General features: G+C 51.3%; 1 protein-coding gene across 2 annotated transcripts in view; it reads right to left on the reverse strand.

The window, feature by feature from the left end:
* The window catches only part of VASH2 (vasohibin 2), a 39,986-nt gene extending 15,818 nt beyond the window's left edge, over positions 1 to 24,168 (reverse strand). The window contains exons 1-7 of one of the 2 annotated variants that reach the window (XM_036109782.2): positions 23,966 to 24,168; positions 22,868 to 23,336; positions 13,816 to 13,904; positions 9,267 to 9,323; positions 8,441 to 8,515; positions 1,809 to 2,190; positions 493 to 608 (exon numbers count right to left, since the gene is read on the reverse strand). In XM_036109782.2, the coding sequence (XP_035965675.1) occupies positions 493 to 608; positions 1,809 to 2,190; positions 8,441 to 8,515; positions 9,267 to 9,323; positions 13,816 to 13,904; positions 22,868 to 23,143 (995 nt within the window). In that variant the 5' untranslated portion in view covers positions 23,144 to 23,336; positions 23,966 to 24,168. The remainder of the gene's footprint in view (positions 1 to 492; positions 609 to 1,808; positions 2,191 to 8,440; positions 8,516 to 9,266; positions 9,324 to 13,815; positions 13,905 to 22,867; positions 23,337 to 23,965) is intronic. The other variant, XM_036109783.2, reaches the window with a different exon arrangement.
* Positions 24,169 to 25,962: the final 1,794 nt, after the last annotated feature.

Consider the following 25,962-nt stretch of genomic DNA (forward strand, 5'->3'; position numbering starts at 1 on the left):
GATGCCATGATCCAAAGAATGATTGTGATTTCTGCCGGGCACAGAGGGCTACAGGGTTTTAGGAGAGTTTCCTCAGTTGTAACAATCCGATCTTCTGGCTGAGGGAACTTAAGCCTGGGACGCTTACATGACAGGCCTCACGTCATGGGGCTCACAAGGAGCTGAGCTGGCCCCAGACCCAGGCTTCCTAAGTCTACATCCCCTGCTCCTCCCACGAGGCCAGGATTTCGGGGTATCCTTCATCTCTTGCGGTCTGGAGCCTGTCCCTTCATCTGAGTCTACAACTGGCAGGCGGCGGCCGCAGAGCAACGGGGGTCATGTGCATAGTGGATCCTTCTCCCCAAGGGATGCCCCCTGAATGAGGGGTGGTCCTCTCAGAGATCTCCGTCTGCTTCAGATGCCATGCCCAGGACACACCTTTGTCCCCACGGGCCAGGACAACCCCACGGATGCGTGTGTTGGGCCCCGAGCCGGGGAAGAGAAAATACTCACGACTTGTCTCTCCTGCCGAGCCGTCTCGGGGGGCTCGCCTGTCTCCTTCGGGGGGACAGGGACTTCCCCCGGCTTCTCACTTGGGTTGGAGAATGGGCACTTGCAGGTTTCAGGATCTGAAGGAGATGTGAGGAGTTACCACACTGGCTCCGAAAGGAAACCACCCTTGGGTCTTCCTGCAGCATCCCTGCCCCCAGCCTGCCGGGATCGCGGGGCTTAGGAGGTACCGAGTCGGAAGACCTCCAGCGGGGAGTCCTAACAGATGATCCTCGCTCAGTCTGCACTGGCGAGGAGCAAAGGACCGCCTCCCAGAGGCTGAAATGATTACGCCGTGCCCCCTTTTCCACAGCAGAGAGGCAGAGCCCCATGCCTCAGCCTCCTGGGGCTGCTTCCAGGTGCTGGGTGCTGTCTTGTGAGGGCAAAGTCCCACCTACATTGCCCCAGAAACCAGCTTGTTCTTCCTCTGACTCTCCCACCCCACACACAGGCACAGAGCGGTTTCAATTTCTCTAGAATCTCTGTTCCAAGTTCCTCAGGGTGAAGAGGACAAGTCCCCAGGCCCTAAACAGAACCAAGCCTGAGGTCAGCAAAATCTCTTTCCCCTGTGGTCCTCTGTGTACACACAGGCTTTCTCTCAGTGACTCCACAAGCCCTGGAGGGACAAGGACAAGCAGGCATGATGTCACCATGGATGTGACATGGGAGAAGCAAGAGGGGCTTATGAGTGTAGATTCTATGAAGCCAGCACAGTGACTGATTCTTCGCTATTGTGACACCAGGTCAGAATTTTATGCCAAAATGCATTGCAATACATAAAGCAAAGCCGAGACATAATGCAACTCTGCAAAAGATTATAAGGCAGGGTGACCCGCTGATCCTCGTGTGCCCAGGACCTTCCTGGTTTTAAGTACTAAAGATGTCATGTCCTGGGCATGTTTCAGGCAAACTGGAATGACCGGTCACCCTATTATAAAGACCAAAACAACAAAACAAAATGAGAGGCTTAATCTAAAATGACTAACATTTTAGATTTGATTTCATAGAAGGATGTACATGCCAAGACATCGCTTAACTGTAACATCTAAGTTGACTTCAGCTCCAGTGTTTGAAGTAGTCTATACAAAGAGAAACTTTAATTGTCCATGTCAAATAGCAAATGATTTCTATTTTTTGTTTTAATAGGATGGCTACTAAGCAAGATAAACTCAAGAAGCTTTTGACCATCCCAGGAACATGGGGCATGAGGCAAGAGGGAGACAGACAGAGGTTGGGAATAGAACTCTCTTGCATCACTCATTCGCCTTCCCAGCACCTACCTTCATTCTCATGTCCCTGGCATATTTCTCCAGCTCCTTCCTTATGTCAGCCCTCAACATCTTTGAGACATTGAGGACCAGCTGCTTCCACTCAATGGGCTGAAAGCTATGAGGCTCGTGGGGGACATACAGCCCAATCTTGACCTTCTTCACTGTGTGCAGGTACTTCTTGTAGGAGTCTTCAAAGTCAAAGATGAGGTCACTCAGAGTCCGAAAGGTCAATGGCTTGTCCATCAGCTCAGCCCTTCGGCTCATGCCCAGTGAGCCATAGTGGCCATTGCAATAAATCCCCAGCACAACGTGGTGAAAGTAGTTTCCTGAGAAGTAGGTTTTAAAGCTGATGGGGAATCGCTCGATGGAAGGCTGTCCATTGGTTAAGTATCTTAGACCATCTGAGTCAAGGAAGAGAAGGGAGGCCTTGAAAATTCAGAGCTTGGACTCCCAGGAAGGGAAGTGGCCCAGACAGGCAAAGTAAGTGTCCATCCCTCTGCCTCTGAGGCCCACATCTAACCTATCCAGACTAATCCTTTTAGAAAGGATTCACTTGATATCTTTGAGTACTTATTATATGGTGCATACTGAAGCCAAATTAAAATGGAACAATGAGAAAAACTTGCTTATTCTACTTTAGTAATTAAATAAATGCAAAACAAAATCATGGCTTTTCCCCCTCCCTTGGTTTTCTACAGGGATGATGAGTATCAAAGACTATTTTTATGTAATCGGAATGACGTTCTCAGACATTAATTCTGGCTGGAGTGTGTGGGACAGAGCCAGAATTGAAGGCCTCTGCAATGTTCCAGGAGAAAAATGAAAACCAGAATCAAGGCAAGGCAATGAGATGTAAAAGAAACAGACCGGGGCGACTGGGTGGCTCAGTCGGTTAAGAATCTGCCTTCAGGTCTGCTTCTCCCTCTACCCCTCCCCCCTGCTTCTGATCTCTCTCTCTCAAATAAATAAATAAATAAAATCTTCAAAAACAAAAACAAAAACAAAAACAGACTGGTTGATTATCTGGAAGGGAAGGCGTCAGAACAGGTCACACCTGCCCCTCATCTATTGCTCTCATGGACCCCAGCACACCCATGCCAACAGCCTTGGGTACCACACAGAAAGCTGCCTCCAGCACCCGAACCTCAGGCTCCTCATTCCCCAACGCACTTGGCATCACAGATTGGCTTTCTCCACTTATCAGCCCATCTGGATGGAGCAACCCCGCCTCTTACCGTTGTATCGGTTTGGGACCGGCTACCCTACAGGTGCAGCGTCATGTAACTACCCGGCTGACTCCACACGCCCGAGCGCTGGACAAGAAGTACCACATCCTTCAGCCCATCTCAAAATCCCAGGATAGTCCCGGCAAGGACCCAGTATTTCTGGAGAGGGTTGTTGAAAACTCACGGTGTCACTTTTCTGCTGAAAACCTGTGGTGACTCCAAGGAGTTTCTAAGGTAAATAATAATCCAGGTGCTGCCCACGGCAGCTTGTGCCTGGTAAGTGCTCAGTCAGCGGATACGGCTCTCCACTGTCTGAGAAGCTGTCTTCACCGTTTCTTGCCCCCACTCAAGTGGACTTTCTACACAGAGGCCAGAATGTTCTATTCAAGCCAAAATTTGGTACGTGTCAACTCTTCTGCTTCAGTTTTCACTGTCTCTCATCTTCTTCAGACTTGGTCCAAATCCCTTACCAAAGTCCTGCCACGATTCAGCCCTTGCTCGTTATTCCTTTGTCCGGTTTCATGCCCCCCACACCCTGGACCAGCACATGGACCTGCAGTAAACCCGAGACATTTCTGGAGGATATGCCGAGACCATAAAGAATCCACGCCCGTGCCCTTGGCACATACATTCCCTCATAATGGGAAGTCATATATAACTGGAAGTCTTGAATGACTTTTAAATGACCTTCACATTACAAAGCTATGAGACCAATTCAACAAAATGCCACTGCACATACTCCGCACCACATGACACCCCCTATCGCAGTAGAACTTCTCTTATGGCTTCACTCACACATCAGCCTTCTAGTGCAGGGGATTCAAACCTGGCAGAGATCTTCGGGGTCTTGTAAGAATCATGAGTGAGGACGGGGTGGGCTTACTCTCTTTATACAGGCGGCACCCTGACTGGAACAGCCCCACTGCTCTCTCCTCCCTCCTGCCACTCTTCCCCGACCTTCCTCAGTATAAGTAGCCCCCCCAACTCAAGAGCCCCTGTAGCACTTGCTGCTCAATCATCCAGCGTTGTAATTGTGTATTTGCATTTTGTTTGCATCTTGTAGGGGCGGGAGTTGTGTTCTGCAGGCTGGTGTCTGTCCCCAAGCGTAGCACAGGCCTGGTGCACAGAAGTTCTTCATTAATGCTTGCTGCAAGGATGACCCTCCATTGTGAGCACACCTTCCTTAGGCTCAAAAAGACTGCCTCAGTGAGGGCCAACCCAGGTACCCTTGCAAGAAAGAAGCTAACAGAAGCCAGCCCGAAGCCCTGAGGTCAGCCCTGTCCTCTGTCCTCAACTTAAGCACAGATGGCTCTTTGCTATAAAAAGTTACCTGTTTTGTCTTCACTTCCTCCTGTGAGATTAACTGGCAGTAAGGGAGTGAAATCACAACCTTCCGAGTCCCCTGACGTCCATTCCTGCTTGTTTTCTGGGGTAAGTTCTCTGGGGCTGGAATAAGGGCATTCCTTAGTTGTCTTAGACAGGATAGCAAGCCCTTATGGGTGCGGATCTCCTGTGCCAGACAGCCTGCAGGCAGGCCTGTGGAGCCAAAGATGAAGCCTGTCGGGGAGACAGACTCAAAATGGACACAACATGATCCGTACGGCAGCTCCTCAGAAAAAAAAAAAAGAAAGAAACAGAAAGAGTTGCCATACGATGCAGCAACTCCACTTCTGGGTGTGTACCCACAAGAATTAAAAGCAAGGACTCGAACAGGTATGTGCATACCCATGTTCACAGCAGCCAAAAGGGGGACGTGACCCAGGTGCCCCCGGATGAATGACTGGATAAACCAAATGTGGCGTATGACATACAACAGAGTATCATTCTGCCTTAAAAAGTTAGGAAATTATGACTCGTGCTACAACACGGATGAACCTTGAGGACATCAGGCTCAGTGAGATAAGCCAGTCACAAAAGGGCAAATACTGTATGATTTCACTTTCTGAGGTATCTGGAGTAGTCAAATTCAGAGAGATGAAAGTAGAATGATGGTTGCCGGGGGTCAGGGGGGAGGGAGGAAAATGGGGAATTAGCACTCGATGGGCGTGGCATTTCAGGTGGGGCAAGATGAAGTTCTAGAGATCGCTGGTGCCCATGCTTGCGCGACCACGTGAATGTTCTCAGTGTCACTCAACTGCGCCTTAGACATGGTTAAATTGGTAAATTTATGGTATGACTATTTTACTGCAATTAAAAAAAACCACACTCACAATACATGTACGTCAAGCCACTACGCTGTTCACCTTAAACTTACACAGAGCTCTACGTCCACGGTGTCTCAGTCAAACTAAAAAGAACCACCCCAGCGTGATGTGTGCTGTGAGAGAGACAAGCCCCGCACCCCCAGGGGGAGCAAAGAGGCCACGCGGTGACCACACCGAAATTAGTCTTGTGGGACAAGTAGAGTCAGCCACGTGGAGAAGAGGGAGGGAGGAGGGGATGTCACAAGTCGCCATCGCTAGGATTTGTTCCGTCTTTATGGCCATCAGGAAAGCCATGGGACCTGGAGCAAGTGGGCACAGAGCAGGCGGGGACAACGAAGTGTGGCTGAGGGCAGGGAAGTGGCCTGAGCTTTTCTGAGGGAGCAGCCGTGCTCAAGGTCCTGGAAGATCCGCCCAGCATCTAACCCGCCTCTAATTACAAATCTGTCACCTGAATCAGCCATAGCACTTTAGTACCGTGATTAAGCCCCTTCATGGTCAGCGAGGCCCCCCAGATTGCTGCCAGGATTTGGAAGATGAACTAAAGGCTCTGTCTCGGGCAGGGCTGTGCAAGTGTGTGCATGCCCACATGAACTGAAGCAAGAGCAAATGAAGGGGCTCTTCCTGAATGAATCCTGAACTCTGGACTCACGTCAAATGAGAGAAAACAAGGAAGGACAAGACGGGGGACTCGGGCTTCCAAGCAGCAGCTGAGCTGACCTGTTTCAAAGTTGTTGAGGTGCCATGTGTTTCCCAGGACCCGCAGAGGGGCCTGTGGGCGACACAGACAGATGACCCAAGTCATGTCCTTCACTGTGCTCCAGAGAAAAGCAGGCCAGAGGGATGCTGACAAAGAGCAAAGAGAAAAGACAAAGATGCTGTAACTTGTAATTCAAGTCTGTGTTTCTTGTCTGTGTCCAAGAGTCAAATTTCCCTGAGTTGAGCAGTGTGAGCCCCATTCCTCCACCCTTCCCCACCTTCTCGGCACTTCTCTGAAACACCACGCTGGTAAGAACAAAGGAAAACCGAGAGCACACTGTCTGATTTGGACAGGCCCAGAGGCCAGTCACAAGTATATTCCTCACAATCCCAAAAGAATTGATTAATCCCAGTAAACCTAAAGTAGTGCTTGTGTTCATACAATAGCACAGGGCCGCGGCTACTGTGTAAAGCAGGATGGCCTCCGCCCAGGTGCACCCAGACCTCCGTCAGCAGAGTCTGAAGGTAGCTGGTCCGTCCAGGGAAGGGCCTGTGCTCGTGCGCTCCCTCACTGATCCCCCCAGCAAATCCCCAACAGCTGCTCACCCCCATTAAACTCGCAGGAGGCTCTGCCCAACAGCTGTGGCGGACTCCTGCCACAGAAGGGCCCCCGGAGCCATCTGCGGCCTCCACCCCGTTCTGCCCTCCGGCGGGGCTCGCCAGGCACACATCTCATCTCTTTTGTGAGGAGCAGAGAGGAGGTAGGACAGAACTGTGGGGGAAGGGCCACAATAGGGCTCAAGCTCCCATTTTTCAAATGTCAGCCTGGGCACCTGTGGACAGTCTCTTTCAGACGAGGCCTGCCAGTGCCCTGCAGACTGCAGAGGGCCAGAAACGCCCCTTCCCATGAACGTGTCCAGGAGAGCAAGCCCACAGACTGCACCTGTCCTACTGCCCCCGGGCTGACTCTGAGCCACCGGTCCTTCCGCTGACGTCACGCTAGCCTCTTTCTCTCCTGGGTTTCCTTCCAGCTCTCTAACTTTCCTTCTTCGTCTCTGTCACGGGCTCACCGTGTCCAACTAAACCAAAAAAGGGTGAGATGTCATCCTTGAACTTCTCTTCTCACTCCTTCCACAGCAGCCTCCACTCCCTAAACACTCGCAGCTCCCCCAATTTCTATTTCCAGTGCAGAGCTGCCTCCTGAGCATCATGCTCTAAATACCCCACCCTGACATCCTACCACACCCCACGTCTCAAATTGAACAAATTCAAATCTGAACTCCCCTCCCCATAAATCTGACTCTCCCCACAAGCCCTTCCCTTGGGCTGCAGCGTACTTATCCAATCTCAGTTTTCCAGGCCGGAAATGTGGGCTCATTGCCTTTGTCTCCTCTAACTCTTAGAGCAGATCAGCCCACGGGTGGTGTTGATGACCCCCCGCTCCTTCCTCCACCTTCCCGGCTACTGGGTCAAAGTAGCTCACCTCTCGGTTGCCTTCATCACTCTATTGGTTGACTTCTTCCTCATCAACTCCTGCACTCAGTTGGCCTCTAAGTCCTGGAAATTCTATCTCCTTGGTGTCCCCTCACCTCCATTCCCCTGGTCAGGACCATGGTTCAAGCACCACCATTTCCCTCAGGGAGCAGCTCCTAACGGGCTTTGCAGATCCAGCTCCTTCTCCAGTCTGCCCTTCAATCTGCCCGAAGAACCACCTCTCTAACACACACGCCTGATCGTGTCGTGCCTCTGCTGCTGATCTTTCACGGGGGCTGCCCTTGCCTTCTGGAGGAAGGTCACAAATCTCAGCACAGCACTCAACAACCCACCTGGTCTTTCCTGGGACAACCTGCCAAGTTCATGTCTTGCTGCGTCTCCTTGGTCACTGTCCCTTCCAGCCATCCACCCCAAAGGACTGCAAGTTTCTTTGCTCTTCTACCAAATCATATTCTACTGCCATCACAGCTTTTCTGGACCATATCCCCCTCAGGCTAAGGAGCCAGAAGTCTGGCGGAAAATGGAACAGAAAGTACGGGAGAGCCCAGACCCTTGTTTCAGCTCTACATTCTGTGGAGTTAAGACTCTACACCATTGCTTGGTCTCCTCCACAACCCACTCTTAGAATTTTCCCCAGAGATGCGTTTGGATAATCCCATTTCCCCTTGACCGTCTATCCTGTTGCAATGCCCGATAAATGCAAAGAATAATGATACATGCTCTCTCTGCCGTCCCTCTAAGTTGGAATTCTGCTCGTGACCAGTGCATCCGGCCTGAGACCTGGGCCCGGTGCAGGCTGCAGCTGACAGCTCACATTGACCATGACCGGGGAGCCAAGCTCTCATCTGGTTCAACTCTAGAAGGTGAAAGTTAAAGAGAAGCATCAGGGGGAGCTTGACACTTTCCCCAAGGAGACCACGGGCATCATCTCTGTGAGTCTAGGACAACAAAGGCACAATGGGCCCCACGGTGAGGCCACCATCTATGGAGTAAACTTGAGCAAACGTAACTTCAAGGATACATGCCCAGGATGACAGCTTCCAGGCATTTGATAGGCAAGGACTCCCGAGTCATTTCTTTCGCTGTTTCCATTAACCTGTAGGATAGAGCACAGCAAAGTATCTCAGGACTTATTTAATTATGCAGTCTGTCTGTCGGTCAATCCATCAGCGTGCCTGTCTCCACACCAGGTGCCATGCAGGTTTATAGAGGGAAAGGGGAGAGCTCACTGTGCAGGACGGAGCCAAGGCGCATCTGGACCCGGCAGAACTAAATTCCTAAATTCTCCACTCCTCTCTCCAAACGTTAGTTCCTGGATGGTTGGTGCCTGTATGCCATGGCATTCTCTATGCCCCAGGACAAGGGGCATTACAAAGAGCAAGTAAAGGAGGCCACATAAAACAAACTTCAGGGCCACCTGGGTGGCTCAGTCGGTTAAGTGTCTGACTCTTGATCTCAGGGTCGTGAGTTCAAGCCCTGCATTGGGCTCCGCGCTGGGCGTGGAGCCTGCTTTAAAAAAAGAAGATACACTCTGAAATTGCATTGCCAAAAAGAAGCCTGAAACTGTGTGATGCTGGGGGTGGAGCCTACTCAAAAAACAAAAACAAAAACAGAAACCAACTTCACAGGCCTCCTGCACCCCTGTAAGAGTTAGTCTTCCCCACAGAGCTTAGCTGTCAGAGTGGCCCAGCCCCTAGCCCCACCGCCAACCTTGGGGCACCCCCACCCCCACCCCTTACAGACCAGGATGTTGGAGCAGGGGATATAGGGATAAAGGGTGGGAGAGGGAGTTGACAGCTTTCGAGTAAGAGAGAGGTCCCCTGGCCCACAGATCATGCACCACTTACCCACTCAGCGGTCTCATTTTCCTAATTTCAAAGAACTGGGTCCCTGTATGATTGTATCTGTGTGAAGTATGTAAAGGGAAAGTGACAGAAAACTCCAAAGGTCCCAGTGATCCAGCAGAGGAAGCTATGCATTGATTTCTTAAAGGGATGAGGAATGAAGAGTGAGGGACTTTCTGGAAAGTGCCCAGTAGCCAGAAGGTAGCCAAGAGCCTCTTACTCCTCACTGTTCTGCCCTGAAAATCCAATTTCTAACTTAAGCTTCAAAACACCTTGGACCTTTATAATAGCTATTTTCAATCTGCTCTGTATTCTGTTTAGTTGAAAACATGTCTTAATTCACTTATTAGACTACAAACTCTTTGGGAGTTAGGACCATTTATTTATTACCTTTATATCACCCACAAAGCCTGGCGCAAATCCAACATACTCCAGTTAGCAAATATTATTAAATGAGTGAGGAATAAATGAATAGATGGGTGGACAGATGGATGGATAAATGGGTGGATTAGTGGAACGGTGGATGGATGAATGAAAGGAAGGAAGGATGAATGGAATTGATGGAATGGAAAGGTAGGTGGATGGATGGATGGATAGACAGACGGATGGCAGGAATTGATGGAATGAAAAAGTGGGTGGATGGATGTATAGATGGATGGATGGATGATGGATGGAAAGGATGAATAGAATGGAAGGGTGATGGCTTGGAAGGGTGGATGGATGGATAGATAGTAGAGGTGGATGGATGGATGGATGGATAAATGGATGGAAGGAGTGGATGGAATGGAAGGGTAGATGAAATGGAAGGGTAGATGGATAGATGGGTGGGTAGGCAGGCGGGTGGCTGGATGGACAGATGGATGGAGGGAAGGATGATGGATAGAAGGGTGGGAGGATGGCAGTAGGGTTTCTCAATAGTGCAGTCTCTGCAGCAAAGTTTACTGTGGAGACATCACCTTCGTTTCACTGGACTGATACTAGACCATGGTTACTAAGTCTGAGAAAATGACACTATTACCCACAACTTGGGATTTAGCTGGTTGCCCAGAAAGTGTCAGGGACTGGCAAGCCAGCACCAGGTCATTCTGAAGGAGATCAAAGATTCCCTGATGTGATGCTCTCAGAGACTAGATCTTGATTTTTTCAGAGCCTAAAGAAAAGTTGCTTTACACATTTCTCTTTCCTGCCTCAAACAAAATCCTATAGATAAAAGCATATGTTGGGAAGGTGCTCATGAATCGAGAACTTGTAACCCTGGCAGGGGGTATGAGAGTAGATGTGTGACCCTAGAGTGGTACAAGCAGTGGCAGAAGGGGGCGCTGCATACCCTCCCAAGGAGGGTTAGGACCCCCAGCCCTCCCCCAACGGGCACGCATAACAACTACTGGAGGGTGGGGGGTGGGGGGCTCATTATAAGAAGACTCTGGGCTCCCCCCCTGGAGATTCGGATTTCAGGCCATGGTCCTAACCCTCGATGTCATTCAGAGTCACACTGCCTTGGACTGTTGTGTTGGAGGTTCCAGGGTGAAAGCCAGAAGATGATTTTAACAAGCTCACCAAGCTGGAAATTATCAGCATGAGCCATAAGAAGAGCCCATCACAGTATATAGGCTCTTGCCCAGCTTTTGAAAAATGCAATATAAAAAACCTTAGAGGGAAAAGAGAAAAACGAGGGGCTATGTATCCTCACTGTGAAGCGATATTTTTACTTGACCAAAGATCTCATTCAAACAGTGAGACTCCTGGTAAATTTAAAGTAGAATTCAGTGGACAAAAATTCCACCTGTATGCCTTTCTCCCTGTTCACAGATCCAGTCTATACACCTAGTGTGTAAAGTGAGACCAACCCATAATAAAGTAACAAAAAATTGCCTAGCCTTCCATTCTCAGTTCCTTACCGTTATGAGCCCCAGAAAGTGAGTTGGGGGGAAAGCCTCTCGTAAACATTGCCTTCAGAGTGAGGTACTTCCTGAGCCCGAGCTGACCCTCAGAAGGCCTCTCCCCACGAGGCAGAGCTCAGGGGGCACCTGTCTTTCCAGAAGCCCATGCAAGATCAGCACTCCTGATGGCTGACACTCTGAAGCTGTCAGAAGGGAAGGCAGGATTTGTCTTTTCATGTCCCTAAACAAGCACGTCTATAGTTAGGACTAGCCTGGTAGCCAAGCATGCGTTACTGTGTCCAGGACAAAGCCGTAGGAAGTTCCAAAGACCTAAATACATACTTCCTTTTACTGCCCTTCGCTTTACTGCCCTTTGCAGATACTACGGTTTCTTGTTTTGTTTTGTTTTGTTTTTTACAAACCGAAGATTTGGGGGCACCTGGGTAGCTCAGTTGTTAAGCGTCTGCCTTCCGCTCAGGTCATGATCCCAGGGTCCTGGGATCGAGCCCCGCATCGGGCTCCTTGCTCAGCGGGGAGTCTGCTTCTCCCTCTCCCACTCCCCCTGCTTGTGTTCCCTCTCTCGCTGTGTCTCTCTCTGTCAAATAAATAAATATAATCTTAAAAAACAAACAAACAAACCGAAGATTTGTGGCAACCCAGCACCCAGCAAGTCTGTCCACACCATTTTGCCAACATGTGCTCACTCGGTGTCTGTGTGTCAGATTTTGGTAATGCTCACATTTCAAACTTTTTCATTATTATTATGTGTTATGGTGACCTGTGATCAGCGATTACGACTTACTGAAAGCTCAGAGGATGGTTAGCATTTCTTGACAACAAAGGCTTTTAAATTAAGGTACGTAGATTGCTGTTTTAGATACGTCATTGAGCGCTTCTGATGTGTTATTCCAGGTACGTTATCAGGTAGTGTCAGCAGAACTTTTATGTGCACTGGGAAACCACAGAATTCACTGGACTGGCTTTATTGCCATATTTGCTCTCTTGCAGTGGTCTGGAACCAAAACTGCAATGTCTGCGACGTGTGCCTGTAAAAGTCTGGGCAGCAGAGAAAACAGAGGTCACACTCTGCCTTCTTTGCACATTGGCTCCAACAGCCGGGTGACCGGGGGCACGATCCCAGCAGCCCGCGGCACTTTCCCTTTTCCGGCCCTCTCTGCAGTCAGTGATCTAGGTCAGTGACCATCGTTACGGGTCAGAGAAGAAAATGAAAAAGCAGATCCTTCAGGCAAACTGTGAAAATTTGGCTGAGAACACGCTGTAGGGTTTATGGAAGAATGAGCAAATGATGCACATTTGCCCCTATCAGGGCATCCCCAGCCAGGCTCATTCCCTTTCATCTCTGGCTGCATGATCCTTGGGAAGATCATGTGCTAGACGGAAGTGGGGAGCAGTTCTAATTTCCGTCACCTTCTAGAATATTCTGTGAGTAGTCAGTCACACCCTTGGGCTCTTGGGGTCCCAGGCTATCCTGGCAGAAGTTTATGCTATGCTCCCCAGGGGTCCCAGTTTGGGGATCAGCACCAACAGCAGATAGCCTGCTCAGGGTTAGGGCTGTTCGCTTCACCCCCAGAGGCTGGTGCCACCTCCCCCTCTACTATTTCTTTCAGGATTCCACTGGGAAGATGCCATGCAGGGGAGTTATATCACCTGTGAAGTGGGAACTGCGAGGCTAATGAAGTAATCTGCCTACCCAAATCAGTAGCAACTGGTGTTACTCTCCTCTGGTATGCCCCCCCTTCAGAGACACACACAAATCCACAGGAAAGATGCTTGCATATGGCACAGAGAGGAAGGGCCTCTTCTGGGGCACGTGGGAACATGTGTGCAGTGTCCCATGAAATCCTTTCTGCTGAGTTCTATGTCTTTCGGGACAAAGGACGGAGGTCAGCAGAGAATTGACCCTTGGACAATGTGCTGGGGGCTAGGGGGCCAACAGCTGCCTCGGTAGGGCGTCTGATGCTGTCTTAGCTCTGAGATATTCACGGGCGCGGGCAAACAGTCTGTCCCTCCCACAGACACCTCTGACAGTCCAGCTCCCATCTGATTCCTATCCCTGAAAAAAATACCAGCAGTGGCCAATGAACCAGCCTCCGCTGCTCCTTTGTTCTTACAGTGCTGCTGGTGCGGGCCCACAGAACAGATCTAATCCTGGCTACAAACAAGCCATGGACACCGGCAGAGAGAAGGACCAGAGTCCGGCTGGTCTGAATTCAGCCTGGACCCACAGGGTTCCTCCACGCTTCTCCAAGCTCACATGAAGGAATAGGACCCCCATCCCAGGGCCCCATTTCTTCCTGCAGAAGGGAGCAAGGCTGCCGGTCTGGGGCACCTGGGGAGCCAAAGGCAGCGCCAGGTGGGCCTCCTATAGATTGTAAGTGGTCAGGATGAAGGCAAAAAGTGAGAAAGGAAAGAAAAAGAGCAGAAAGAAGCCAAGGAGGGAAGAGGGAGAAAGACAGATAGTAGAGGAAGAGAGGAGGGAAACAAAGATCCCCTATTATCATGCTTCCAGACTCACATTGGGGCATCCCTCTATGCCCGGCCTCACCAACCTTAGAGCATTTACTGACCAGCTGGGGACAGACCTGCCACCAGGCTCGAGATCACCACGCCCGTCCCCGCGGGGTCCGCCCAGGCCCTGGTTGGAAGGATACTGTAGTGTCTTCATGTAGTTCTGGATTGCCTGGAGCCAGTCTGGGATCGTCATCGACAGCCTGTAGTTCGGAACCTGGGGGACTGAAGGCTGCAGAGAAGTAGAGAGAGAACTCTTTATCAGGGAGATGCTCCGGGGCCCAATGTCTGAGGGCAGCCAAGGGGCTGAAAGCACCAGAGAGCTGCTCCTGACAGCAGACGGCCACCTGCACAAGGTGTCCCCAGACCACGTGGTCCCTTGCCAAAGTTCTGCTTGTCTGTGTTCCCTCCATACACTCTGCCCTGGGGCACCATGGCTCGCTATGGCCCTCTGTGGGTTGTGAATGTGAACGCAGCCTGCCTCCCCATGGGAGCCTCAGCGTCGTCTCCTTGAGGCCAAGGACCATGTCCTATAGCATCCCCCACTCAGCCTGGCCCAGGATGTTCACGGGGGTGCCCCACTAACCCTCACATTTTTACTGCATGACTACACCTTTTGCTGCATGGCTGGTATGACCCATTATACTCCAGGACACTACTGAATACAAGACGAATGGTGCCCTGAAGAAATGCAAATGGTGCCGCACCTGCCATCTCTCCTCAACACCACGCCCATCGAGGCCCTTCCCTGAGTTTGGCCCAAGCGGATTAGCAAAGATTCCCCTCTTGCCATGACTCTTCCCAGGTAAGGGCAGCCCCTCTGACTCATGAACACCCCCAGCTGCCCAGGCGCCTCTTCTTTTCCTCGCCTGCCCCTTGGTCAACACCCACTGAGTGTCTACAACTGAGTGCACGAAGTTCTAACCACTGCTGGGAAAAGAAAGGAGCAACATCAGGGGAGGACTGGAAAGCGGAAGATAAGTGCCTCTTCTCAGGAATTTAGAGCTAAGACACCAGCTCTGAGACACCAGGCAGCTCTGAGCACCCCTGCCAATGAAGCCAAGAGCAAGAATGAGCAGGGGCTTCTAATCCAGCCCTTCTCTTCCTGGGTAGAAAGGGACGGTGTGTGCTTTCTTCCCCCTATATGCTTCTCAGTCTCGTAAGCTTGGCCTCCGGCGGGGCTGTTGGTGACAGAGACACTGGGCCCTGTGAGCCTGTGGAAAGGGGAGGCTCCTCCAGGCTTAAGCCACTTAGGGAGGAGCAGAAGGGGCCGCAGGACGGATTAGTTCATCCTCAATCCTCGAGAACACAGGGAAAGGGAGGCCCTGGGGATTTAGCGCTCAGCTGATGGAAGGTGAAGCCGCCGGTGGAGAGACTTGGGGACGGTGCTGCGCAGCCTGGCTGGACACCAGGGACAGACACCGCCCAAGGACATGCCCTGGCCCCCTCCCTGCTCTCCAGGCTCGGGCCCGCGCTGAGGCTGGAGGGCGCGCTGCCCCTGGGCCTGTGGAAGGGGCCCCTTCCATACTTCCATGCCTTCCACACCTTCTACACCTTTAGCTGCGGTTACTTAAAATGCTACTTGACATTCGTTTCCTCTCAGTGCTTCTCTTTTCTCTTGGCTTTGCAACTTCCTACTTCACAGCAACTGCCCCTCCGGCAGAACGGAGACCAGTCACACGTCCTGCTTCACGGCCAAGGTGCCGAGAGTGTGTGTGTGTGTGTGTGTGAACGTGAGGGGGTGTGTGTACATGCATGCACAGCTGTTCTGCAAACTACATGCGGTTTACAACATATCCACTCAAATCACGGTTCTGTCTTGGAGAGGAATTTTGGGGAGCAAAACGTTCCAACGTGACCATTCGCTCACGTGACCCTCCCACACGTGCAGGTGCACGTACACACACACCGATGAAATGTATGTATTATGTATTATGAAATGTATCCTCGTATTTCTGCCCTTACAAACACTAGAAGTGTCCATCTTGTTCTTGCTTTTTGCAGTAACATCCACTGATCTACCCATACCTGGAATTCTGTGGAAGAAGGTGCCAGAGATTGCACAGAGAAGTGAGGAGAGAAGGGGAGATGTAGACAAACATTTCTTTAGCACCTGCTACATTCCAAGCTCTAGGTCAGGGGCAAGGGAACACAGAGATGGAGGAAGGAAGGAAGGAATGCTGTCTTAATTAGACAGCATTAAGGCACACGTGTATTTCTACACGGAAAAGTGCTATTTGTATCTATTTAATACAAAAGATGGTAAAAGCATGGGGAAATGCCCCAAAGAATCACCGGCCACCTAAGGGATCCTCAGAGGGGTGTCCCTTGGCCAGAGCCCTGCCATAGCCACACGGACTTGGTTCAGAGGTGGCTACGGGGGCCAGCCACCAAGCCCAACAGAGCCCACAAGAGCCAGATGGTGGGGTGGGAGTCAGGCAGCAGCTGGTCCTCAGAATAGCAGCCCGATGGCGCCCAAGGGCTTTTAAAAACAGCTGCCTGGTTACCTCAGGCCCGGCTGAGAGTGCCGGAGCTGTGGCCACATTCCCCAAGCCCCAGCTGGGGATCAAAGCTGCAGTGGGGAGAGGAGCTGAGACAGCTGAGGGGCTGATGTCATCAGGCTACAACGCACCCTGCTGTCTGGGAAAGCTGGCTGGGGCTCGGGCTGGGGGCCGGCTCCCAACCAGCATCTCAGGCCTCCAACACGCCCACAGGACGGTGGACTATATAAACCAGGTGGGCTCCTTGGCCGGTAAGTATGAGACCGACACAAGATCCAAGTCCCTGCTCTGTCACCTACTCACTGTGGACCCTGTCCAGCTCCATGACCTCTTTAAGCCTCTGTTTCTTTCCTGATAAAACAGGAGAGTATCACCCATTTCAAACCTTCTGGGCTGGTTGTAAGGATTGTAGGACCTAATGTACAAAGCAGGCAACTTGGGACTGGCGCTCAGCACTCTGGAAGCGTTGGCTATGTTATTATTCATCAACAATGTGTTTTCGGGATCTAGACTGGGGAAGCCTGAATGGTCTTCACTTTTCTGGAACTGGAAGACAGAATCAGCAGGGCCTGAGTCTCTGCACACTCAACGTGGAACATCACAAAGATGCCTTCTCACCCCAATGGAAGAGAACACGTCCACTTCCCCCTGGGGACACATCTTGACCATGAGCTAATATCCTTAATTCATGAACAGTTCATACAAAGTTATAAGAAAACTCTTCAGGGGCACCTGGCTGGCTCAGTCAGTACAGCATGTGACTCTTGATCTCGGGGTCATGAGTTCGAGCCTCACATGGAGTGTACAGATTACTTAAAAAAAAAAAAAGTAAACTCTTTGGGCTTTAAGGAAAAAAAAAGGCCCAAAAGGTAGAAGAAACCCAAATGTCCATTGACAGGTGAATGGATAAACTTTAAAATGTGGTACAGGGGCACCTGGCTGGCTCAGTCAGTAGAGTATGTGACTCTTGATCTCAGGGGTCATGAGTTTGAGCCCCACATCGGGTGCAGCTTATTTTTTAAAATGTGGTATATACATACAATGGAATATTATTCAGCCTTTAAAAATGACATTTTGACACAAGCTACGACATGGATGAACCTTGAGGACATGCTAAGTGAAATAAGCAAAACATAAAAGGACAAATATATGATACCTCTTACACAGTCGTCCCCCTTTATCCACGGGGCATACGTTCTGAGACGTCCCCCCCCCCAGATGCCTAAATCTGCAGATAGTGCCAAACTCTATCTATACTATGTTTTTTTCCCCATGCATACATATACCTCTGATAACGTTTCATTCATAAATTAGGCACAGTGAGGAGATTAAAATAATCAATAAACTAGAACAAGTATAACAATGTACTGTAATAAAAATTATGTGAATACGATCTTTCTCAAAATCTCTTATTGTAGCGTACTCACCCTTCTTGAAATAGGAGGTGATAAAATGCCTACACAATGAGATGAAACGAGGGGAATGGCGTAGGCATCATGACCTGGCCTTAGGCTATTGACTCTCTGACCACAGGTCAGAAAGAGGATCATCTGGGGCGCCTGGGTGGCTCAGTTGTTAAGCATCTGCCTTTGGCTCAGGTCATGATCCCAGGGTCCTGGGATCGAGCCCCGCATCGGGCTCTCTGCTCCGCGGGAGGCCTGCTTCTCCCTTTCCCACTCCCCCTGCTTATGTTCCCTCTCTCCCTGTGTCTCTCTGTCAAATAAATAAATAAAATCTTAAAAAAAAAAAAAAAAGAAAGAGGATCATCTGCTTCCAGACGGCAGGTAACCATGGGTGACAGAAAGCATAGAAAGTGAAACAGTGGAGAAGGGGGGCCAACTTTATGAGGCAGCCACAGTAATCAAATTCATACAGACAGAAAGCAGAAGGGTGGCTGCCAGGAACTGAGGGGAGGGAGGAAGAGGGGTTAGCGTTTAATGGGTACAAAGTTTCAGCTAGGGAAGAAGGAAAACTTCTGGAGATGGAACACAAAGTGTGAATTACTTAACGCACAGAACTGTACACTTACAGGGGGTTAAAATGGTAAATTATATGTTATGTATATTTTACCACAATTTTTAAAACAGTCATGAAAAGACAATTCACAAAAGAAATGAATACATATGTGAAAAAAATTTTCAAGCTCACTAATAATTTAAGAAATGCAAAGTAAAGGGGCGCCTGGGTGGCTCAGTCGGTTAAGCGTCTGCCTTCAGCTCAGGTCATGATCTCGGAGTCCTGGGATTGAGCCCCGCATCAGGCTCCCTGATCAGCGGGGAGTCTGCTTCTCCCTCTCCCTCTGCCTACAGTTCCCCATGCTTGTGTGCGCTCTCTCTCTCTCTTTCTCTCTGACAAATAAATAAATAAATAAATCTTAAAAAAAAAAAAAAGAAATGCAAAGTAAAACCACTGCAAAATGCCATTTTCACCTCCAATTAGTAGAGATATTCTGAAATGTGGACACCTAATGCTGACGGGGATGCTCTTATAAGGCACGATGGGAACATAAATTGGTACAACCTTTTTATAAAATGCCCATGGCACATTCTTTTTTTTTTTTTTTTCCTCCCTAACGGGTCCTAAGAGTCCCTCCTCATGTTATTTTCCTGCCCTGTTTCACCTGAAACCCCAGCCTAGATTTTCCATGGCCGTTCCCCTCAAGGTTCCTGCCTCCTGCCTCCTGCAACCAGCCCCTCAAGTCACAGCCCAGCTGATGAAGGCGGAATCCAGAGGGAAGAGATCAAAACCAGCCTCTCTACACAGGCACTGTGCCTGTGGTCTGGGGTTGGGGACCCTGAGAGGTGGGGGGCAGGAGGTAGGAGTGGGCCAGAAGGGAAGATAGCTGTTCACGAATAATGCAACCAGCCACAGGGAAGGCTTCTGTGGTCAGGCTCTCTCTCATCCCATTCTCGGCAAACACAATTACCTGTCCAAAGAATGCAGGGAGAAATGATGTGAATGGACATAGGTGTGTAACTGGCATCCCCATAAGCAAGAGACGGGGAAAGGCAGAAAAGGAAGCCCGGAGGCAAGCCAGAACACTCGGCACCAGGAATCTTCAACAAGAAAGAACAAAGAGAAAGCAAAGCTTTTGGCCGTCCCTGCTCTGGAAAACACGGGTGCCTGTGCACACACACCAGGCAGAAGAATCTTCTCTGGCAACTTGGAGAAGCAGCATAGAATATCACTCATGAGCCCAGGATGGACCCCAGGCCTCTGCATCAGGGGCAGCCAGGAACCTGTTGAAGGCGGCCTGGTGTGGAGCTCTGGGGGTCTCAACCTTGGGCCAAGCAGGAAGGACAGACCATGGTTCTGAATCGAGGACACAGGCAGGAGTGAGCTGCCTGCATGAGCTAGCAGGGGGCAGGAGTGGGCCCTGACTGCAAACTCTCCCCGCCACAGTCTCACACTTCTCCGCTCAGTCAAAGCTGAGTCCTCTAAAAGTGAATTCCTTCCCAATTTAGAAACAACATGAGAATGAGGCACAGAAACATGGGGTCTTTAAGAAACTATTGCTGTTTCCTGCTGAATCCATTCTGGTCACCCCTTGGAGAGTCCAGCTCAGCCAGTAGAGAAGCGGAGGAGCTGTTTCCTAGCACACCCTGCTGGTTTTTCTGGGCCAGCCCCTCTCTCTGCTTCTCCCTTCTCTTCCTCTGTCATCCTCCAATGACTGCTGCTTTTTGGTACTTTCCCTGAAAAGCCCCGGACTTCAGCTAGTCAGCTGCTAGCTTGGACCCAGTAACCACCAGGGGTGAGGCCTGCAGTCACATATTTAAAAGGTGGCTTGCAGAGGAGGTGAGCCCCCGGACCCCCGAGCCCCCCACCCCCCCTCCCGCCCCGGTAGGGGCACCTGGACCTGTGGGCAGAACTTCCCATGGCAGCTCACAAAATGTCCTGCAAAGAAGTATCATTCAGTCCTCCTCTTAAACCTTTGGTACCTTCCCCTGTCCTCTTTTGCTTCTTAGTCTATATTCAATTGCCAAAAAAGGTTAGTCTCCCTGAAACTCTCCAACCCTCTACCACCACCCAACACCCCTCTTCTGTACAAAGTCCTCAGCAAGACACTGGTAAAGGAGAAAAGGACACAGACCCAAAGGAAAAAGTCTGCCAAGCTGAGTGCAAGAACAGCCCTCGGACCAGAGAGGAGCGGCCCCCGGAACCAGGAGCTATTTTGAAGCTCTTTCCCATCTCAGGACCTAGGTAGGGGTCAGGGGTTGGGGAATGTCAGGACTTGGGAGAAGGGGATGCTGAGATGGAGTTGGGGTGGGGGAGAGAACCAGCTATTATGATGCAATGTAAGAGAGAGAAATGTTAAGTTTTTTATTTAGGTTCAAAAAGCCAAGGTCCATATTTAGCCTGGGGTTTTCCTGGCTTGGCAGGAGTTCTCATATGACTTCAGATTACTGTGAAAAGATAAGACAGTGTGGCTGCTATATAAAAAAAGGGAACTTTTTTTTTTTTTTTTTAAAGAACGCAGCATTCAGCCACAATAGTGGAAGCATCAGGTACGGGTCTCAGGGAAGAGTGATCTGTGTTCTAAACCTCTCATTCAACATTGAGAATATTGTGTTTCATATGTGCTTATTTTAGAGGGCTGACTGGTGACAAACTAGCAAGTGTTCTAGAAAGAGGGTGAGGAGAGTGCTTTGATCTGGGAACTGTGACACTAAGACCCAGTGAAGGGAGCTGCGTGAGGACAAAGAACTAAAGGAAGATGCAGACTGACGGAAGCTCACGGCTCTGAGGACTTGTTCTAAGTCAACTCTGTTGTCTCATTGGAGACCTGGAGACGTACGGGTCATATCATCAAGGGACTGAAGACCTGGAAAGAAATTTGTATGAAATCTGGGCTACTCCCATTTTACAGATGAGAAAACTAAGGCCAGAGATTTTAAGTGAGTGACTGAGGCCACAAAGCCAGATGTAGCACAACCAGGACTAGAATTCAGTCCCTTGATTTTTACTCCAAGTCCCATCCTTACTCCAAGAGCACTGTATCGTAACATTCTAGGGAGCTGTGAGTAGCGAAGGAGGTAGATGTGTGCTGCTGTGATTCAAACAGCAACACAAGAATCTGCGGGGACGTCGCGCTGAAGATGAAGAAGGAGAATTTCTGTGCCACCGAAGAAAAGAGTTTCCCAATCACCAAAACCCAAATCTGGCCAGGCCCCGGGGCCAGCTGCCCTGTGAGGTGATGAGCCCCCCATCCCCATGAGGGCTCTGGAAAGAAGAAGGGATTCTGCCGAGGTGGGAGACCAGTCTCCACCAAAACAAACATTCCCTGATTTCCATGGAGGAAAGGGGTCCCCACACACAAGGCCAGGAGGAAGATGAAGCCACAGTTAGAAGCAGGGTCAGCGGTCAGGAGGCTGAATTAAAATGGCAGCATGGGACAGCAGGAACAGGCCTCTGTCCCCTGTGGCCACCTCTCTTCCATGCTTAAAGGGCTCCCAGGTCCTCCTTAAGTAAAGCAAGGCTCACTCAAGTAAGGACAAAATCTGAAGTCAGAACTACTGGCCAAGACCAGTGTTGTTCTCATGCTCAAGGAAAACCCAGCAAGGTAATTACAGCTGACACTGAAGCAGGAAAGATCCTCGTTGGGCATAATGAAGATCTCCTTGACCTGCTGTAAGAAAGCACTGACTGACTGCAGCAGGAAGCGTCCGGGCTCTGTCACTCCCCCCAAGGGCACACACAGCTCTCTGGCCTGCAGGGCTCAGATGCTCAGGTCACCAGATGCTCCAGGTTGGGGATTCAGCCAGATGGCCTTTCAGGTCTCAGGTCTGGCATTTCTAGACCAGTCCAGGAATGTTCTCAGCCACATCAGTGTCCCCAGGGGCCAACGGAAACCATCTGCCATGCCATAACCCCCAGGCTCTGCAGCATTTCTCTGCAGCTTGCATTTTGAGGTCTCACAGAGTGACCACTGCACATCTCCCTCCCTCCGTCTTACTAACTATATCCTCAGCCACCAAACTCAGTCTGCTCACTGGCTTCTCTCCAAGGTAGAAAGAGTTTCACTCCTGAACCTCTTTCTCTATCCAGTGAGACTAATGCATCATGTGCACTGGAAAGTCCCTTTCAAGCAATAGCCAAAACTCTTCTTTTTTTTCTTGGAGTGCAGATAAGCTGGGAAAAGAGACAGTTCACTGCTTTGCAAGTTTCAGAGGTGAAAGTCACTGTCATGAAAAAAAAATTGGCAAAAAGTCTAGAAATGATTCACGCTGAGAAGTCTGACTGGTTGATTGCAAAATTCATTCACAGCCTGATAAATCATTTGCAAGGGAGAGACAGGGGAGGACTCAGAGTCTCCAAAGACGACAAGTAGGGTGGGATCCCTCGGGGGGCCTGTGCATTCTTGGCAGCGCTGGTGTTACCTGGTGGCTACGGCTTTTGCTGGAGGAGCATGCACATGGGGGTGAGCAAACAGTTTGGCTGGAGATTCAAAGAACTCTTGGCATGACCAGACCACACAGTCCCAGGACAGGAAGCCCTCTATCTCTCCCTCCCCCATTTCTAAGGCTTCCAAGACAAACATCTCTATTAAGCAAAGGGGGTGGGGACTGGCCGGAAGAATGGGGAGCATAAGGGAGTTTAGAGCTGGACCAGGACAATGGACATGGCCACTACTTGCTATGCAGACTGAAGTGTTCCCATCATTGCCCACCCCACCCCGTCCATCGAAGCCTCTGACCTTTGCCAAGAAGGTGGCGTTCCTGATGGCGCCCACCATTTCTCCCCCCTTGGGGTGCACCTTGGCCACATGCATCCACATGCGCTCCCAGGTGTGGCTGTCGATGGGGAAGCCGCTCTTGTTAACGTGAAACAGCACCCCGCCGTCTTTGTCCTCCTCCTCCGAGCCCCCGCTGGTGGCGAGGCTCACGGGCCGCGCGTGGCTGCTCCGGGACCGGGTGCCTTTGGCGCCTTTGGGGTGGGGGCAGCGGTGAGTGTCGGCCGCGGAGCCCGTCATGGTGGGGCCGGGGCGGGGCGGGGGCGCGGGGGGCGCGCTGCGGCGGCGGCGGCGGCGGCGGCGGCGGGGGGCGTGTGCGCGCGGGCGTGGCGCGGGGATCAGCGCCCCGCGGGGACAGCCTTCTCCATGCCTCTGGCTGCCGCAGGACGCGCGAACCGGGAGCGGCGGCTGGAGCTCCGCTTACCGGCCGAGCCTGAATCAGTGGAGACACAGCACACACCACGGGTAAGTGTACACCAGAGGAACCGAGGCGGGGGCCACTGTGTCCAACGGCGGTGGGGCCTCGGAGTGGCCCCGCGTCACTCCCCGCTCCCCCCACCCCCGCGCGCCGACAGACCCCCTCCAGCAATTGCACACGAGCTTGCAGCCATGCAATTCCCGAGGAAGGCGACTCGAATTTTGCCCCAAAGCTTCACACACCCCTAGACACCGGGAGGGGGATCCAAGGAGCGTGGAGGGTGCGGAGTGGACGGGTAGGGAGAAGAAAGACAGCTCGTGCTGCGTGAAGGAGCAGGAGGTCCCCACAAGGCTCCACGCATTCCTTGGTGCCAGATGTGGCGGAGCGCCAGCCGAGCCCAGAACGTGCCGGCACGTGAGCGCCCGGGCTGCCGCGAGGGCGCAGCAGCAGCCTCGGCTTGCAAAGGCGGCCCCCTTTCCGCCCGGAGGCCCTCCCGGAGCCGGTGGGCGAGGGTCGGCTGCAGCCCCCAGGCGCCGGTGCAAGTGGCCCCACCCGCCCCTCTCCCCGAGTTCCAGCGCCAGGCACCCTGGGGACTGGCTGCGGGCGGGGCGCGAGGCGGGCGCGCAGCAGCTCCGGGACCCTACCTCGGGCCGGCCGGCCTCATGGCCGCGGAGCTTCTCCGGGCGGCGGGGGCGGCGGGGGCTGCTGGGCCTGGGGCTGCTGGGGCTGCCGGGGCTGCCGGGGCTGCTGGGGCTGCTGCGGCCGTCGCCTCATTCCATGTCCCATTCTCGAATGTTATTCTGTGACATATAACCGAGTCACCCGGGCAGCCGCCGATGTTCCGAACGCGTCCATTGGCCACCGCAACAAAGAGGGGCGGGTCCCGGGCTCGGGACTCTACAACCGGGAGCTCCGCGACGCTCTGATTGGCTCCGGGGCTTCCCGGGCAGGAGGGGAGAGGAGCAGGGGGAGCTGGGCGGCCACGCGAAATCCGATCGCTGTCTTGTCCTGGGAGCCCCGCGGGGCTGGAGCGTTTGTCCATGGGACTTAAGACCGAGTTTCCCCAGGGAGGGTGGCACTGCGAAGGTCTGCAACTGTGGGAAGCAGAGGAGAAACAAAGCCACCCAAGAAGTGACCCCGAGGTATCGAAGGGCTTGTCCTTAGAACTTCGTTCCCTGAGGAAGGCTGGACACAGTCACCTGCCCCTAGCAGGGAGTGATGGACAGTTTAGGCAGGGGCTGTCACACGAAGGCACAAAATTAAATTTTTTTTTTTAATCTCACATTACAAATTTTCCAAAACTGACAAGGGGGCACAGTATGTACCTTCTGACATTAGTCATAATTAATAAATTCCTTTTAAACCCATGCTGATATGCGCCACTAAAACCCAGGAAGTCAGTGAGGCCCCAACTATTCTGTCACAGCTAGAGTTAGAGTAGGGGCTGGAGAGATGCTTGAAAGCCATGGTGAAGTGGGAGCTTTTCCACACTCTCCACAAAACACGTTTGCCTTATGAACACCTTTTTTTTCTCTCTCCCTTTTTTTTTTTAAGATTTTATTTATTGGGGCGCCTCGGTGGCTCAGTCGTTAAGCGTCTGCCTTCGGCTCAGGTCATGATCCCAGGGTCCTGGGATGGAGCCCCGCATTGGGCTCCCTGCTCTGCAGGAAGTCTGCTTCTCCCTCTCCCACTCCCCCTGCTTGTGTTCTCTCTCTCACTGTCTTTCTCTCTCTGTCAAATAAATAAAATCTTCTAAAAAAATAATAAAGATTTTATTTATTTTATTTATTTTTGCAGGGGGAAGGAGCAGAGGGAGAGGGACAAGGAGACTCCACACTGAACAGGGAGCCAGATGTGGGGCTTGAGCCCCCAACTGGGAGATCATGACCTGAGCTGATCACTCAACTGCCTCAGCCACCCTGGCACCCCCTCCCTTTTTTTTTTCTTAAGAAAAAGAAAAGAAAACTGAGATGGGAGAGCACCAGACTACTGACCAGGGCCAGGCTCTAAGTCCAGGTTTGTCACTTGGCTAAGTTGTGTGACCCAGGACAAGCCACTTGCCTGTTCTAGGCCTTAACTTCTCTTTCTGAAAAGAGGAGAGTAGAACACCCCCCACAAACTCACACACACACACACACACACACACCAAGTTCTATTCTGGCTCTAAGGTTCTGTGATTCTCTGGTTTCCTCTCTCAGGGACACTTAGGAACGTGGCCATAATATCCCTTCTCTTTACACTCCCTGCCAGCTTTGGGAGGGTAAGCAGTTGTGGTAGCAATGCTAAGTTAACCTGGAATTAAGAACGTGGTCATCAAAGAGCTACTGACGGTGGAGGGCATGGTGAGCCGCCAGTGCAGCAAGAGCCCTGGAGTACAGCTGAGAGCCAGGCACTGCGCATCAAGACCTGGGTTCTGGAAAGTGAGCACAATAATGTAGGTCCATTCAGACAACAAGAAATGGGCCGATTCAGGAAATCATCTGAATGATGCAAGTGAAACAGAACCCTTAAAAAAATCAGGAAACTGAGAGAAAATTATCCTCTCACCATATAATTGCCTCAGGTTTCATTTCTCCATTGAAAGAGCACATGCCTCAGTGAGTGTTCTGCTTTCTCATCTTGAACATCCTTCCTCTCTGCT

This window comes from Halichoerus grypus, chromosome 7, assembly GCF_964656455.1.
Source record: "Halichoerus grypus chromosome 7, mHalGry1.hap1.1, whole genome shotgun sequence".
Lineage (NCBI taxonomy): Eukaryota > Metazoa > Chordata > Mammalia > Carnivora > Phocidae > Halichoerus > Halichoerus grypus.